This window comes from Saimiri boliviensis (genome assembly GCF_048565385.1).
Source record: "Saimiri boliviensis isolate mSaiBol1 chromosome 19 unlocalized genomic scaffold, mSaiBol1.pri SUPER_19_unloc_4, whole genome shotgun sequence".
In the NCBI taxonomy this organism is placed as follows: Eukaryota; Metazoa; Chordata; class Mammalia; order Primates; family Cebidae; genus Saimiri; species Saimiri boliviensis.
The window spans coordinates 142,274-160,242 of NW_027412505.1; the positions used below are offsets into that span (position 1 = coordinate 142,274).

General features: G+C 42.5%; 1 protein-coding gene across 1 annotated transcript in view; it reads right to left on the bottom strand.

Annotated features, from left to right (window-relative positions):
• LOC141583335 (uncharacterized) overlaps positions 1–10,418 on the bottom strand; it is a 91,832-nt gene extending 81,414 nt beyond the window's left edge. Inside the window, exons 1-4 of the mRNA XM_074392559.1 lie at positions 10,052–10,418; positions 5,073–5,187; positions 4,739–4,912; positions 561–667 (exon numbers count right to left, since the gene is read on the bottom strand). Of these exons, the coding sequence (XP_074248660.1) occupies positions 561–667; positions 4,739–4,912; positions 5,073–5,187; positions 10,052–10,350 (695 nt within the window). The 5' untranslated portion in view covers positions 10,351–10,418. The remainder of the gene's footprint in view (positions 1–560; positions 668–4,738; positions 4,913–5,072; positions 5,188–10,051) is intronic.
• Positions 10,419–17,969: the final 7,551 nt, after the last annotated feature.

The following is a 17,969-nucleotide window of genomic DNA, read 5'->3' on the forward strand; positions in this document are numbered from 1 at the left end:
GAAACAAACAAACAAATAAATAAATAATCAAAACATCAAAATACACTGGAATTAAAACAAAAGCTGATGAACTTACAGTATGTGGGAATAGCAATTAATTGTCTTGGAGGCATAAGCTAACATTAATATTCTTCAAAGAAAGCAACTTATCACAGAGTTATTCAAAAGACAAAATGATTATCAACTCCTATTTATGTTTAATAAAGTGTATTAGTGGAAAACATATAAGACATAGAGATTAAAAACTACTAGAAAGAGTTAAGTTCAATACTAAGTCATAAGTAAACTAAAAGTTAAAGTTCACACTTCATGAGACAAATATGAAATCCATTTAGCTAACATAAATCATATAACCAAAAATGTCACATAATAACATCAGTCAGTGTAGTAAGAGGAATCCCACTAAAACTGTTCTTTATGTTGCCCAGTCTAATTGTTTTTCTACTTAACTGATTTGTTGATCCTGATCACTATGTTGCAATAAGTTAATCTTATAAATGTTTATGACTTGAGTGACTGCTATCATTCTACAACACAGAGATTAAAAAAAATAACTATACCTTCCAAATTTATCAATTGCATTTACATTAGCTTTTTTCTTGATTAAAAATTTCATCATTTTCTCTTTTTGTCCATATACAGCAAGTGAAAGTGGCGTGAGGCCACACTGTAAAACAATAAAAGCAAAAATGATATTTGATTCAAAAAATTATGGACTTCTCAACTGAACTGGAAACTATATAAGATCCTATAAACTTACACTCATAGAAAGTAAACAAATTATAGTCACTTCCTTCTTACTCTTCGGTGCTTTCTCACACACTGCTCTTTCCCTTGGAGACACCTCTCTTCTGCCTCAACACATTAACTCTGATCATCTCAAAAACTCACTTTAAACACTTACTGGTTCCAGGAATCTTTGCTTCTATGCCAGCGTTTGGCATGGTATTATTGGATGATAATATTTTTTCCATCTAAACAAAGAGCTGTATCTTTTAGCTCTATATTCTCAAACTCTAAGACAAATTGTTGGATATAAAGCAAGAATTTGTAAAATATTTCTTTAGTTTCATGTTTTACCAAAAGATCAAGCTCCAATGTGCAATAAATATTGCTACTAAGTCTCATACTGCCCATTTCAACAATTTTTCCAACATGTATTCATTTAAAATCAATTTGTATTTAAGTTTTCCAGATTGGTAACTAAATAATCAGTTCACAGAACTAGTGAAACCAAATTTACAGAATCCCTATATGTAGTCTCAATAACTCCATGGTTTTCAGTGTTTAAAACTGCCATCCTGATTAAGCAAATGCTCTACAAACGTTTTATTTTTTATTATTTATTGTACTTTAGGTTCTGGGGTGCATGTGCAAATCATGCAGGATTGTTGCATAGTTACAAACATGGCAAGGTGGTTTGCTGCCTTCATCCCCCTATCTCCTCTATCTTGTATTTCTCCCCTCATTATCCCTCCCTCCCCTCCCCATGCCCCTGCTGTTCCTCTCCTAGACCCCCTCAACCGACCACAGTCTCTGATGCTCCCCTCCCTGTGTCCATGTGTTCTCATTGTTCAACACCCACCTTTGAGTGATAATATGTGGTGTTTGGTTTCCTGTTCTTGTGTCTGTTTGCTAAAATGATGGTTTCCAGAGTCATCCATGTCCCTACGAAGGACATGAACTCATCATTTTTTATGGCTGCATAGTATTCCACGGTGTATATGTGCCACATTTTGTTTATCCAGTCTATAATTGATGGACATTTGGGTTGGTTCCAGGTCTTTGCTATTGTAAACAGTGCCACAATGATCATATGTGTGCATTTGTCTTTATAATAGAGCAATTTATAATTCTTTGGGTATATACCCAGTAATGAGATTGCTGGGTCAAATGGAATTTCTATTTCTAGGTCCTTGAGAAATTGCCACACTGTTTTCCACAATGGTTGAACTAATTTGCAATCCCACCAACAGTGCAAAAATGTTCCTATTTCTCTACATCCTATCCAGCATCTGTTGTCTCCAGGTTTTTTAAAGATCACCATTCTAACTGGTGTGAGATGGTATCTCAATGTGGTTTTGATTTGCATTTCTCTAATGACCAGTGCTGATGAGCATTTTTTAATATGTTTGGTGGGCTCATATATGTCTTCTTTTGTAAAGTGTCTGTTCATATCCTTTGACCACTTTTGATTGGGTTTGTTTGTTTTCTTATAAATCTGTTTTATTTCTTCGCACATTCTGGATATTTAGTCTTTTGTCAGATGGGCAGATTGCAAAATGTTTTTCCCATTCTGTTGGTTGCCAGTTCACTCTAATGATTGTTTCCTTTGCTGTACAGAAGCTCTGGAGTTTAATTAGATTCCATTTGTCTATTTTGGCTTTTGTTGCCATTGCTTTTGGTGTTTCAGCCATGAAGTCCTTGCCTACGCCTATGTCCTGAATGGTTTTGCCTAGGTTTTCTTCTAGGGTGTTTATGGTGTTAAGACTTATGTTTAGATTGTTAATCCATCTGGAATTAATTTTAGTGTAAGGTGTCAGGAAGGGGTCCAGTTTCTGCTTTCTGCACACTACTAGCCAGTTTTCCCAATACCATTTAGAGAGATACTGGATAGTCTATAATAAAGCTTCAATTGATCAAAGAAGTTTAGAACTTGCTACAATTCTAACTGAGAAAACTCTGATCTTACTAACAACTTACTGAGCTAAGCACTTGAATGGTAACAAAGAGACACAAAATCCTGAGAGGACCATCCTCTACTTATTGAAGACTACTCACTGCAAATTTCTAAAGACCTTCTGAATGGCAGTGAATAACTGATGTTAGGAGAAGGTATTATTCCGTAAGCTGATTGATACTGCCAATAATATTCATTTTAACATCCCAACCACAGAGATAAAAGTCAGATTAGGCCAGCAATGGTGGCACACACCTGTAATCCTAGCATTTTGAAAGCCTGAAGCAGGTGAATCACTTGAGCCCAGGAGTTCAAGACTGGCCTGGGCAACATGGCAAAAAACTCATCTCTACTTCAGAAAAAAAAAAAAAAATACTAAAACTGAGGTTGAAGGACCACCTGAGCTTGGGGAGGTCAAGGCTGCAGAGAGCTGTGATCACACTACTGCACTCCAGCCTGGCAGAGACCTTGTCTCCCACCCCCGAAAAAAGTCAAACTAGTATTATGAGAAATGAAAGATATAAAGGAATTAGCACATATCCAACTCCAACGGCAACTATTCTAGAGATCTTAAGTTTCTGAGATGTAAGAATTTATATATTACACTTATTTATTCAGTGATTCCTCAGCAGGAGTGTATCCAGATTTTGAGGAATTTGTCATCATTGTTTAGAGAAAGGTCTCATTATGTTGCCCAGGCTAGACTCAAACTCCTGAGCTCAAGCAATTTTCCCCCTCAGCCTCCCCAGCAGCTGAGACTACAGCCATTCACCACCATGCCTGGCTTCAAGGAAACCTTTTGAAACATACATGTCCAGGATTTATTAGACTTACTTTATGAAAATCTTCAGGGGAGAGCCTAGACTTGTAGATTATTTAAAATTTTTCCTCAGGTTACTGAGATGCACAATTCTAGCTGAAAACTAGTGCAATAGATAATTACTTCGGTGTCCTTTCTTAGCCACATGACCAATTCCCTTTATCATTTGAGGATTTGGCCAAAAAGAGAAAAGAGTAGGAGAGAGATTCATTTGCTGAAAACACCACATAATTTTCCCAGGTAAGAGAAGAACAGGGTCTAGTAAACTCAAAATCCAACTTGATCTTGTTATTTATAAGCTCCTTATCTCCCACCTTCCCATCAAGACATTCTAGATTAGAAAGCAGAATTGAGACTCTAGTTGGCTATTTCTACCAGAAGAGGATCATGAGTCAGTTAAGTACCTGTTACTCCCTCTGCTCAAGGGTTTCCCACTACATTACCACCTATTCACTGCCAATCTGGTTCCTCAGAGGCCTCCTAACATTGATCTCCAGGCAATTTATAACTAACTCCCTCTCCCAAACTGAAAACTCATTCTCTAAAACTGAAGAGAACTCTGTCTCACCATACAAAAGAAACGAATGAATACCACCACACACACACACACACACACACACACACACACACACACACACACACACAACCGTTTCATGGTCTTTCCCCTCCATTACCTAATTTCCAAACTAGCTTTGATATTTCTGATTGCTCTTTTCTCCCCTTTCCATTTCTCCCTCATGAGCAATCAGAGCTACCCTAAGCCTTGCCACTCAAGATACATCACTTCATATCGATTACTTTTCTTAGAAATTTGCCAAAGCAGCAGGATTTCTATTCACTGAAACATGTTTTTGTTTTCTTGGAGTTTTAATGTAAAACTTATTTCCAGGGCAAATTTTACTATTTTACAGTCATTAGGAAAAATAAACAAATAAACAAACAAACAAAAAACCTGGGAAAGAAAAATTGGAAAAAGCAATAAGTATTACCTTTTACAATGTCAGTGTTTTCAAAAAAAGAAATTTACCACAAGTACATTTTTAAAAAAGCTGTACCCTCTAATTCTTCTTTAAATTTAACAATATTTAAAATAAAATCTTAGACAATTAAGTCATTTCAAAATATTTCATTCAGGTACGCTTGAGCTTCCAAATACAGAAAACTAACCCTTACACAGGAGGTCGGTGTTAAAACTATGGCATTTCAGTATTTTGAAAATAAAATGGATAGATCTATACCTTGTTTTTTGCTTCAATATCAGCACCGTATAAAAGCAGTGCTTTGGCCAGTAATTTGTCTTCATTGTAGACCGCATAGTGTAGCGCGGTATTGCCATACACATCCGGAAGGTCTGGGTCAGTGCCATGTTCTAGCAACGTTAACACACATTCATCTTCTTGGCACTGTACGGCCTGTCAGTATTAGACCAAAAACAAATCATAAATCCTAGGAACTCAAAAGAAATATTCCACAGGTTTCACCAACTAGCTATATTTAAATGAGAAAACTCATCTTTATTCTACATATTGAAATCAAATCCATCTCGTGCCGATACAGTCGGCTACTGCATACCTTTATTAGAGCTGTCCTCTTTTTGCTGTCAAAGGCATGAAGTTCACATCTTCTGTACAGCAAGAGTTTTACTATTTCTGAATTCCCATTGGCAGAGGCCAAATGGAGGGCAGTTCTACGGGAGTGAGAAGACTTTTTAGGAAATTGTAGTGCACTGTCTACAGCCACCTCAGCAATTCATGTCATTGCAAACACTGAACAGTCTGCTATTACTCTGCCTTCAAAACAAACATTGCATTTTCCTTTGAAGAAAGTATACTATTTATTACCCCTCCTTACTCACTGTATGAGTGAAAGAGCAGCCTATTTGAACAGAAAGAGCATAGCCCTTGGATTCCATTCAACTTGGGCTGGAATCCTCTTTCCGCTCTGTCACTTCCTAGATGTTGCTTAGCCTTTTTGTATCTCAATTTCCTCAACAATAAAATGGGAATGAAAATAGTAACTTTCTCAGAGAAAACCACTGTAATACTTAATGAGACTCTACACAAAAGACAGAGAATAGTTCCTAACACAACAGCTCAATTGCTAGATATTATAATTTTTACTACTACTACTGGAGACATGTGAATTGAGTGAGATAATACAATTATACCTACACTTTGAGGTATTTTTTAAGGATTACAGGTAACATTCTATTTTAGTGATTCTAAGATGATTCCACGTTTGAACATTTCTTACACTGGAATGTCACTTGTAATTCATGATTTACTATAACTGTAATTGGCAGCATTTAAATAATTCTCTTATTTGGACGTAAAATAATGAGGCATCTTACAATGCCTGGTGCCTTACATTAGCTAGGCCACGTTATAATATAAGAGGTCTGGCACAGTTCTAGTCCAATGACTGGCATTTAGATGAAATAAGAAGGCTGAGGTGAAAACAAAAACAAATTTCTAAAATAAACTAATTCTTACTTTGGTTTTCAAAAAACTTTAAGCCAAAGAAAACTTGAGATTTAAATGACTAAGTATGTCTCAATTTTTTCAATACTCAGAATTACAGAATGTATGTAAATCAGGTATTTCTAATCATTAATATTAGGATTTAAGACTATTAGCAATTTTCTTTTTTAAAAAAGGATTTGGAAAATTATTTGTGGAGTTTCTTCAACGTTTACATCCAGTGATACCTGTGCAGGATGCGCAGTTTTGTTACATAGGTAAATGTGTGCCAAGGGGGGTTGTACAGATTGTTTCATCACCCAGATATGAAGCCGACTACCTGTTCCTTCTATTTCCTGCTGCTTTCCCTCCTCCCAACCCCCACCGTCTGATAGGCCCAGTGTGTGCTGCTCCCCTGTAGGTGTCTGTGTGTTCTCATCATTTAGCTCTCACCTGTAAGTGAGAACATGTGGTGTCTGGTGTTTTCTGTTCCTGTGTTAGTTTGCTAAGGATAATGGCCTCCAACATCATCCATGTCCCTGTAAAGGACATGCTCTCATTCTTTTTTTGTGGCTGCTGTTTATGTATCCCATTTTAGTTCTTAAATGTACTAAAACAGTCTTTATCCAAGATTGTTATAAATTTTAAAGGACAATTAAAGGTTATCTTTTTACTATTTCTACCTTCAGAAACACTTTTGTTTGAAAGGAGAGAGGAAAAACTTCAATTGAGATTAAGTTCTAATACCCCAATTTTAAATATCTCAGTTTGCCCAGCCCCAGCATGTAAACATGAAGTTTTCAAAGATGAAGGACACTGAGAGGGAGTAGAACATGCCTGCCACGTAATAGGTGCGAGACAGTAGAATATGCCTGCCACAAAATAGGTGTCTGGCTTATGTTTGATGAATAAATAGATTGAAAGGATACAGCTGGTGAGTTCAATATTTAAAAAAAAAAACTCCTGTAGAGGAATACATTTGTAATAGTAATAATCAGTTATATTTGCTATTTTAATTTTCATATATAACTAAAGTAAAACCATTAATCCACAGTTTTTACACATTATATATAAGGAGAAGACAAATATATAATAAAATGAATATACAATAAAATCTACTGGAACAGGTAAACAGATTCCCTCTACTTCTGGATAGGGTAAAAGTTTACAGAAGATACCCATCCACAGAAATAAAAATAAATAATAGAATGTGAGAAACTATTTGTATCTATGCAAGTAGCATATTTCTTCTCTTCCCAAGGATTATTTCATGACTACTGAAACTTAACTAAAACTTTTGAGATGTTCATTGCAGAAATCACAGATAAGAGAAAGGGAAAAACTTCACTCACAAATCCCCAGAAATAAATTTGATCGTATTTTCTACATCTTTTCAACTAACACAAAAGCAGATTGTTGGTGTATATGTAAAACAGATTTTTTTTCCTCACTTTATATACCAAATTACATCTTTGCATGTCAACATATCTCTATCTATTGACGCCCTCAATGGTTACATATTATTCCATGCCATGGATGCACTGAAATTTGTTCATAAAATCTTCATATGAGTTCTTCTCAATACATTGCTATTATAAGCAATACAAAAAAAAAGATGTATACATTTATTAAAGCTATTTCAGAATAATGAAATTGATGAGTAAAAGGCATATACATTTTAAAAATAGAGTTCTTACCACCAAAGTATCTATTTGAAAAGTCACAGCAACTTAAACTTTAAGCAACTGTGTAAATACCACTGTTCTTCATCCTCACACACTTTGTGGATAGAAAACCATATTCCATTACCCCCTTTTTTTTTTTTTTTTTTTTTTTTTTTTTTTTTTTTTTTTGAGAGGGATTCTCGCTGTGTCCCCAGACCAGAGTGCAGTGGCACAATCTTGGCTCACCTCAACCTATGCCTCCCAGGTTGAAGCAGTTCTCCTGCCTCAGTCTCCCAAGTATCTGAGATTACAAGTACTCACCACCAGGCCCAGGTCCAGCAAAGTTTTGTATTTTTAGTAGAGACAGGCTTTCACCATGCTGGCCTGGCTGGTCTCAAATTCTGAAATCATGATCCACCTTCCTTGACCTCCCAAAGTGCTGAGGTTACAGGCATGAATCACTGCACCTGGCTTGTCATTCCTCTTCTAACTTAAATTAGAATTAGAAAACAGTATTTTCTAATTCTGTTAGAAATTAGAAAATATTTTCTAATTTCTAAACAGTATTTTCTAATTTCTGTGAAATAGAAAACAGTATTTCATTCCTCCTCTAGCTTAAATTCCTTCTCTTACCAGAACACTATGTTTTCCTAAGTGCGTCGATCACTGGTAGACATACAAAGAAATTACTTTGCCCAATTTTAAATTGAGTTTATTTAGTTGTCTTTTGGTTGACTTGAAAGAATTCTCTGTAAAATGAAAATACATGTTTTGTAAAGATGTTGGACCTCTGTTAATGTTTTTCTTATATACGGATGTTTTTTATTTTGCCAAGCCAACCTTCAGAATACTTGCTTTGGGAGGTTCTTAGGAAGGTCATTGTGAACATAAAAATACATCTGCATATATAGGCCAGTCACAGTGGCTCACAACTGTAATCTCAGCACTTTGGGAGGCCAAGGCAGGTGGATCACAAGTTCAAGAGTTCAAGACCAGCCTGGCCAAGATGATGAAACCCATCTCTACTAAAAATACAAAAACAAATACCCGGGCATGGTGATGGGCACCTGTAATCCCAGCTACTCGAGAGGCTGAGGCAGAGAATTGCTTAAACCTGGGAGACAGAGGTTGCAGTGAGCCGAGATCACACCACTATACTCCAGCCTGGGGGACAAAGACTTCACCTAAATATTTATATATGCATATATAAATAGGCATTTGTGTTTTTTTTTTCTGGTACTTTTCACCTTTTGTGTATTTAAAGTTTTTTACTCTATACTGCAGGAATTTATTTTTGTCACATAAAAATCTAGCTAGGTTTCTCCAAACAGCCTGCATTTCACTTAGGAATAATTAAGTTTTTTACTAATATAAAACATCACCTTTATCAAGGACTAAATTCTTACATACATTTGACTATTTCTGGATTTCCTATTCTGTTCTGCTCATTTATGTCTTTTCAGCTGTTAGTAAACAATTTGTGGAAATAGCACATGCAAATTTTGACATCTGGAAAGCAAATCTTTTTCTATTCTGCTACAAAAAAATTAATTTATCACAGTAACAGACAGCATGCCTAATTTAAAAATGCTAAAACTTTGCTATTTTCATTTGGTTTAGGTCCAAGTGATAAATACAGAAAGAGCTCATATCTTTTTTTTTAGATTTTTTAATTGCATTTTACGTTTTGGGATACATGTGAAGAACATGCAAGACTGTTGCATAGGTACACACATGGCAGTGTGGTTTGCTGCCTTCCTTCCGCTCACCTGTATCTGTCATTTCTCCCCATGCTATCTCTCCCCACCTTCCCAACCCCCGTCCCTCCCCCATTTCCCCCCAACGGACCCCAGTGTGTAGTGCTCCCCTCCCCGTGTCCATGTGTTCTCATTGTTCAACACCCGCAGAAAGAGCTCATATCTTGAGAGAAATGAGTCTTCCTATTCAAAGACACAAACCATCTTCCCATTTATTTTCCTTCTAAGGTTTCTCAGTAAATAACATATTTACATAGGATACATTGATATGAAACACATATTGAATTTTATTTGAAGAATATTTAGCCAGAAGTTGATATACTATGGAACTTAGTTCTCAATATATACCTTTCTATAATGTATATGACATTGTTTTAAAATGTGTACATTAAAAATAATCCACTGCAACGATTTAGTTTTGCGAGGTACATCACTTTAAGACATTCTATTAGTGTTCTACGAGGGAAATTATAATTTGATTGGAAATCAGGTAAAGTTTTGTTTTCACGTTGCTGCTCATAAAGAGGCCTGTGCCCTGACCCCTCTGAGGTTCCCACAGCCAGGATGGTGCGGGGCCTGCAGAGACGATAAAGCCGGGCACCCCGCCAGCGCCCCCACACCAGTAGGGCACATCCCCACCGTCCCGCCTCCTCTCAGCGAGGCCCAGTTACCTTTGTTCCGTGTCCGTCTCGTTCACGTCAGTGCTCCTGAGCATGACGATGAGATCGGCTCTGGGGACTTTACCCCACCAGGCGGCTCTGTGGAGCTGGTCCAGGTCTTCTCGCCGGACCTGGTACCTTGGCTCCTCGAAGGCACTGTCGTCATAGTCTGCCCAAGTGCCCACGTTGCTCTTGCCGCTCCCCCTGCAGCAGGAGAAGCAGTGGCAGCACCATTTGCCCATCCTGCTCCTGAGACCAAAGGGCTTCTTCATAGCGGAGGCAGCCGGCTTTGAACAAACCTCAGCCACCATCTGCTTTTAACAGCCAGGGGAGGCCAGTAGTAGCGGGCAGATCGCCTCTACGAACCAGCTTGACCGACTAGCAGGAAACTCCGGGTTTCCAACCTGGTGGAAGAGAAAGGTCAATCCCAGCCCGAACCTGCCCACCCCAGGAGGGGAGCCCAGCCCAGCCCAGCCCAGCCCACCCAGGGAAAGCCCACGCCCACCCAGGGAGAGCCCACTCCAACCCAAGGAAACACCCAGCCCGGCCAGGGGAATGCCAAGCTCAGCAGATAAAAGGTCAGGCCCAGCCAAGGAATGCGAGGGAGGAAACGTCAGTCAAAGCTAGGAACACGGAGCCAAGCGAGGAACACCACGCTAAGCCAGGAACAGCAAAGCCAAGCCACCGCGACAGGCAAGCCAAGCCGTTATGCGCGTGCGGCGTGCTCGAGGCCACGCTTCTACAGGCGAGCCGCAGCGTGCGGCGTGCGCGTGTCCCAGCCTCCGCGGGCGAGCCCCAGCGTGCGGCGTGCCCGTGTCCCAGCCTCCGCGGGCGAGCCCCAGCGTGCGGCGTGCGCGTGTCCCAGCCTCCGCGGGCGAGCCGCAGCGGGCGGCGTGCGCGTGTCCCAGCCTCCGCGGGCGAGCCCCAGCGTGCGGCGTGCGCGTCTCCCAGCCTCCGCGGGCGAGCCCCAGCGTGCGGCGTGCGCGTGTCCCAGCCTCCGCGGGCGAGCCGCAGCGTGCGGCGTGCGCGTGTCCCAGCCTCCGCGGGCGAGCCGCAGCGGGCGGCGTGCGCGTGTCCCAGCCTCCGCGGGCGAGCCCCAGAGTGCGGCGTGCGCGTGTCCCAGCCTCCGCGGGCGAGCCCCAGCGTGCGGCGTGCGCGTGTCCCAGCCTCCGCGGGCGAGCCCCAGCGTGCGGCATGCGCGTGTCCCAGCCTCCGCGGGCGAGCCCCAGCGTGCGGCGTGCGCGTGTCCCAGCCTCCGCGGGCGAGCCACAGCGTGCGGCGTGCGCGTGTCCCAGCCTCCGCGGGCGAGCCACAACGTGCAGCGTGCGCGTGTCCCAGCCTCCACAGGTGAACCACAGCGTGCGGCGTGCGCGTGTCCCAGCCTCCGCAGGCGAGCCCCAGAGTGCGGCGTGCGCGTGTCCCAGCCTCCAAGGGCGAGCCCCAGCGTGCGGCGTGCGCGTGTCCCAGCCTCCGCGGGCGAGCCACAGCGTGCGGCGTGCTCGTGTCCCAGCCTCCGCGGGCGAGCCACAACGTGCAGCGTGCGCGTGTCCCAGCCTCCACAGGTGAACCACAGCGTGCAGCGTGCGTGTGTGGCGTGTGCGTGTCCCAGCCTCTGCAGGCGAGCCACAGTGTGCAGCGTGCGCGCCTCAGGTGCCATCACTGCACGTGGCTCAGTGACCGACGTGTGCAACCCATGCGCGCCAGTCCTGGCGCCACCAATGTTAGGGACAGCCTTGTGTTCCCCTTAAATTTCGTGGGAATTGATGGAGGTTTCAGGCCATTGAGAAGAGAAGGCCGCCCCTGAGAAAAAGCCTCTTGAAGCAGTGCTGGGTCTAGAGCCCCTGCAACTTGAGGATGCTGACAGCTTCCTCTGAAGAAAGCCCCCAAGACAGTCTGGGCGGTGCTGGTGCAGGTGGCTGCAGCTGCAGCTTGGAGCTCGGGCTGTCGGAGCTTGCTGCAAATGGCCTCAATATTGTGAGCACAAGCAGCTCATCCAGCCCAGACCCTGCCCGAGGCACTTTTGCCACCCGTCTGCACCCACATGCTATTGGCGACGGGGCACTCTGGAGCCACAGGATTGGAGCTGGGCGGCCAGCTCCCACTCTGGTTCCCCAGGCCCAGTGTCCAAGCCAGGGCTAAACGCTGTGGGGCTTCTGGTCTGGAGAGCTCTGCTGGAGTGCAGTAGGGGTGTGCTTCAGGCCGCTGTCTCCAGGCCAGCAGGAGGGAGCTTGGAGGAGCACTGACCTGATGGCAAGATGCAGAAAGGCACCCCCATGTGCAGATCCAGGTAACAGGATGCTATGAACTCCAGAGAACCAGACTGGGGCATCCCTGGTAGCCTCTGAGCTGGGCCCCAGGCAGTGGCACGTTGACTTGCTTCAGGCTGCTTCACCCAAACCGCAGGCGCTTTGGTGTGAGAAGACATTTATGCAGCCAACAAACATATGAAAAAAAAAGGCTCATCATCACTGGTCATTAGAGAAATGCCACATTGAGATAACATTTCACGCCAGTTAGAATGGCTATCACTGAAAAATCAGGAGACAACAGATGCTGGAGAGGATGTGGAGAAATAGGAACACTTTTACACTGTTGGTGGGAGTGTAAATGAGTTCAACCATTGTGGAAGACAGTGTGGTGATTCCTCAAGGATCTTGAACTAGAAATACCATTTGGCCCAGCAATCCCATTACTAGGCATATACCCAAAGGATTATAATCATTCTGTTATAAAAACACATGCACACGTATGTTTACAGCACTGTTCACAATAACAAAGACTTGGAACCAACCCAAATGTCCATCAATGATAGACTGGACAAAGAAAATGTGACACATATATGCCATGGAATACTATGCAGACACAGAAAAGGATGAGTTCATGTCTTTGCAGGGACATAGATAAAGCTGGAAACCATCATTCTTAGGAAACTGACCCAAGAACAGAAAATCAAACACCACATGTTCTCACTCATAGGTGGGAGTTGAATGATGAGAACACATGGACACACGAAGGGGAACATCACACACTGGGGTCTGTTGGGGGGTGGGAGCGAGAGGAGGGATAGCAGGGGTGGGGAGGTTGGGAAGGAATAGCATTGGGAGAAATGCCTGATGTAGGTGATGGGGGTTGGTGGCAGCAAACCACCATAGCATGTGTGTACCTATGCAACAATCCTGCAAGATCTACACATATACTCCAGAACTTAAAGTATAATTTAAAAAAAGACAGATTTTTTGAAAGAGGTGGACAAGCCATGTGCAGACATTTTCCATGAGAAATTTTTATGTCCAGTCTTATGGTGCATCTGGTGCTGACTATAAGCTCCTTTTATCTGCTTAGAACTGCAGTAAAGACTTTAAGTAATTTGTTTCTCTGTAAATATAATAGAAAGGGGTTGGAGCTATGTTCCATCAGTGCCAAGATGTGAATAATAAGAAATAACAGCAAGCATGGAGCAGAGAATTATTCGGCGATGTTTGGAAATCATGGCGGCAGGTGATTATGAAAACGTAAACCTCTCCAAGAATTCACAGTGCATGGGTAATGGCAGCAAAATTCTGGATACTATGGGGAAAAAAATCCACAAGTACAGGTACATTTATTGGAATGACTCATCACAGAAACTTACTGTTGGGGAGTGATTACTATATGCTAATGTACGTTTGTACAAAACCTTTTGGAGTACCCCCATGATAGAATGACTTATTGAGTTGAAGAGAAAGGAATTTGCCCTACATACCTGAATTTGGTGGAATGACCGCTTGCCCAATATAGACCATTAAGGATGACTAGAGCAGGTAGTTCTTGCTAGACAAGCTTTCCTTCAAATTCTCAATATAACATTCCTGCTAGAGGGTAAGTACAACTTGCTTATGAGAGCCAGTGCTGGAGTACCCAAAGGCTGTTCTGTAATTGGGTTCTTCTCCCCTTGTCCTCTCTGAACTCTCCCCTGCACTAGACGGTTTCAATGTTGGAGCATCTGAGTGCCAGCCAGGTAGACAAGTATGAGAATTTTGCTTTCATGTAGGGTCGTGAAGCATTCAGGGACCTGAAGTAAGTCCAGGAGGATCAAAGGGTGGCCCAGGAGGCAAATCCCTAATTAGTATTGAGTTAAAGCCAGTAAAAATCAGCTCACATGTCCAAGAATATGAGCTGAGCCAAATCAGGTTGAGAAATCTAGACCAGAAAGAAAAAAGAATTGTAATAAAATGGGAGGATTTTAGGGGATAGGACAGCGGAGACTGTCTCTGTTAAGCTGGTGGGTCCCAGGTTTACAAATATTTGCTCTCAGGTATTTGGTTTGGGTTTCCGGCTGTGTTGATTTAACTTAAACGTACAGGTTTAGGACAAATTGTACAAAGAAAAACGCACAGAGGACTCAATGGTAGCTGAGTCCTCACGACAGTGACAGAACCCAGAATGACTCAAACGTTCTGGCTAATTCACCAAAGCAATGATGAAGGTTTTGTTGTATCGTTGAAAGAACATTAAATTCAAAAGAAAGCAACAATGAGTGATTCCCAACTTGCTGAACAAATTTACTAGTTTTCATTTTTTTAGTTCAGGAGACCTGTTTCATGCTTCTGAGCCTATACAAATTAAAATATAAAAAATACTTACCTTGGGCTGCGTGCCCTGGCTCATGCTTATAATCCTAGTACTTTGGGAGGCTGATGTGGGTGGATTTCCTGAGCTCAGGAGTTCGAGACCAGCCTGGGCAACTCAGTGAAACCCCATCTCTACTAAAATATAAAAATTAGCCAGGCACTATGGTGGGTGCCTGTAATCCCAGCTACTTGGGAGGCTGAGACAGTAGAATCACTTGAACCCGGGAGGAGGAGATTGCAGTGAGCCGAGATCACGCCATTGCACTCCAGCCAGGGTAACAGAGCAAGACGCCATCTCAACAAACAAACAAACAAACAAACAAAAACCCCAAAACAAAACAAAACAAAAACATACCTTACCAGGCTGTCTGTGAGGATCAAATAAACTACAACTGTGAAAATAAATCGCACAGTGTTTAGCAACTATTTTTTGGCATCTTTTTCTCCCTGCCTCTTTTCTTCTCTTTCTCCCTTTCTTTCTCTATTCTTCCTCTTTATCTTCCACAGTCGTCACCTTAGAAGCATCCCTGCCTGAGAATCAGACCCACCAAGCTGTTCACTGCAGTCTGACTTTCTGACATCGCCACGGTGACCTTCAAGTGCATTAATTTGTTGGTTTCCTGCCATGGCGTCTCAGCTGGGGGATGCTCTATGCCCACATAGAAGTAAGCAGAGGGCAACTGAAGCCTTGCGTCAGGGTGCCTCAGAGTAGATGAGCGGAAGCCTCAGCAAATTCAAAGCATGTGTTTTATAAATCAGGAGAGCACACAAGGGCACACTGTCTGTCAGTTGTTTCCACAGGTGAGTAGGGAGGCTTTACTGACGTCACCCCACCAGTCAGTGTTCACACCTCTTTAGCAATGACACATTTCCCTCTGCCCTGTAGCAAATTTGTCTTATTAGCTGGAATGATGCCAGTTTGGAAACATCCTCTACAAAGCAGTTACCTACAGAGTTACAAAGCAGGGCTTAGGCAGACCACATATATATTCATGTGACCAAAATTGTACATTATTTATTTTGTAAGCAGATGAAAAAAGGCAACTGTAACCTGGGGGGAAAGTTTTGGAGGTATCTATAAGAGGGTGATAGCTGAAACCGTGCAACAGGGTGAGATCACTCAGGGAGAGAGTGGAAAGCAATAGTTAAGGAGCAGACAGACATTAGCCGAGCATGGTGGCAGGTGCCTATGATCCCAGCCACTCAGGAGGCTGACGCAGGAGAATTGCTTCAACCCCAGTGGGGGTGGATGTTGTATTGTGTCCAAATCACATCTTTGCATTCCAGCCTGGGCAACGAGAGCAAAACTCCCTCTCAAAAAAATAGGAGCAGACAGAGAAAAATGAAGTTGAAAAAGCAAAGCCAGAGTAATGGGAACACAGTCAGAATAAAGAAGTATCTCTAAAGAATCAAGGCTAAGAATGTCAAGATGTTGGAGGGCTAGCAAGTTAGGCATACAGATTGATATACAGGTTGGGGACAAGGGAGGAGCCTTTCAGTGGTGTCCTGTTTCTGCTAGGATAAATTCCTAGGATAAGTTCCTAATTCAGCTCACAATGCCCAAATTGCCCTTCAACCTCATGTCACATCATTCCCATTCTCCCACTGCCAATTCTCTGGCTTTCTTCTCCTTTGCCCAGTGCACCATGTTCACTCCTACTGCAGAGCCTTTGGATGGGCTATTTCTCTGCCTGGAATACTCTTCCCTTAAGGTGCACTTTAATTCATCATTCCAAACACAGATGAAGCATCATTTCCTCACTAAAGCCTTACCTGGCTAATCCAGGTCAGGCCAAATTATTTATTTATTTATTTTTTTAATTTTTGAGATAGAGTCTCACCCTGTCACCCAGGCTGGAGTGCAATGGCACGACTTGGATCACTGCAACCTCCACCTCCCGAGTTCAAGTGATTTTCCTGTCTTAGCCTCCTGAGTAGCTGGGATTACAGGCATCTACCACCACGCCCAGCTAATTTTTGTATTTTTAATTCCTTTTTTTTTTTTTTTGAGACGGAGTTTCGCTCTTGTTACCCAGGCTGGAGTGCAATGGCGCGGTCTCGGCTCACCGCAACCTCCGCCTCCTGGGCTAAGGCAATTCTCCTGCCTCAGCCTCCCAAATAGCTGGGATTACAGGCACGCACCACCACGCCCAGCTAGTTTTTTGTATTTTTAGTAGAGACGGGGTTTCACCATGTTGACCAGGATGGTCTCAATCTCTCGACCTCGTGATCCACCCGCCTCGGCCTCCCAAAGTGCTGGGATTACAGGCTTGAGCCACCGCCCCCGGCCTAATTTTTAACAGGGTTTCACCATTTAATAGAAAAAGGTTTCACGATATTGGTCAGGGTGGTTCAGAACTCCTGACCTCAGGTGATCCACCTGCCTTAGCCTCCAAAAGTGCTGGGATTACATATGTGAACCACTGCACCTGGCCAAGCCAAATTATTTAACTTTATAGAATCATGTCTCTTTCTATTCCAGCACTCTTCCCAATTTATAATTATGCCAGCACACGTGTTTTTTGGTGACTATGTGTCATTCACTGGATTGTAGACTTTATTAGAATGAGACTTGAGAAATTCTTAGCACAGCAATATTTTAACTAAACACCAATGGAATAAAGTTTCCCACTGGAATAAAGTTTGATGTAGAAACAGACATCCTGTACTTTCTTCCCATTAGTGCATGCCTAAACAACCCTGTCAGAATAGATGAACCTGGAAATCATCATTCTCAGCAAACAGACATAAGAACAGAAAATAAAACACCACGTGTTCTCACTCATAGGCAGGTGTTGAACAATGAGAACACATGGACACAGGGAGGGAGCATCACACACTGGGTTCTGCAGGGGGGGGACTAGGGGAGGGACAGCAGGGGTGGGGAGTTGGGGAGGGATAACATGGGGAGAAAAGCCAGATATAGGTGATGGGGAGGAAGGCAGCAAACCACATTGCTATGTATGTACCTATGCAACAATCCTCAATGATCTTCACATGTACCCCAAAATATAAAATGCAAAAATACCTATTTTTAAAAAAGAATTAGTGTTTCTCCATGATCTGGCACTCAAGACAACATGGCCAGTCTCAAGTATACAAGCTTATTGATTAGGTTGGTATGGGATAAGCCATTATGAAGAGTTTACAGTCAACAGTTCCTAGTCTTTGGAAGGGCCACAGACATCTTTACGAATCCAGTGAAAGCTAGATTCTGTTATGGGTTGAATTGTTTTTCCCCTAAGAGATGTTGAAGTTTTAACCCCGGTGTCTATGAATGTGACCTTATTTGGAAATAGAATCTTTGCAGATGATTAACT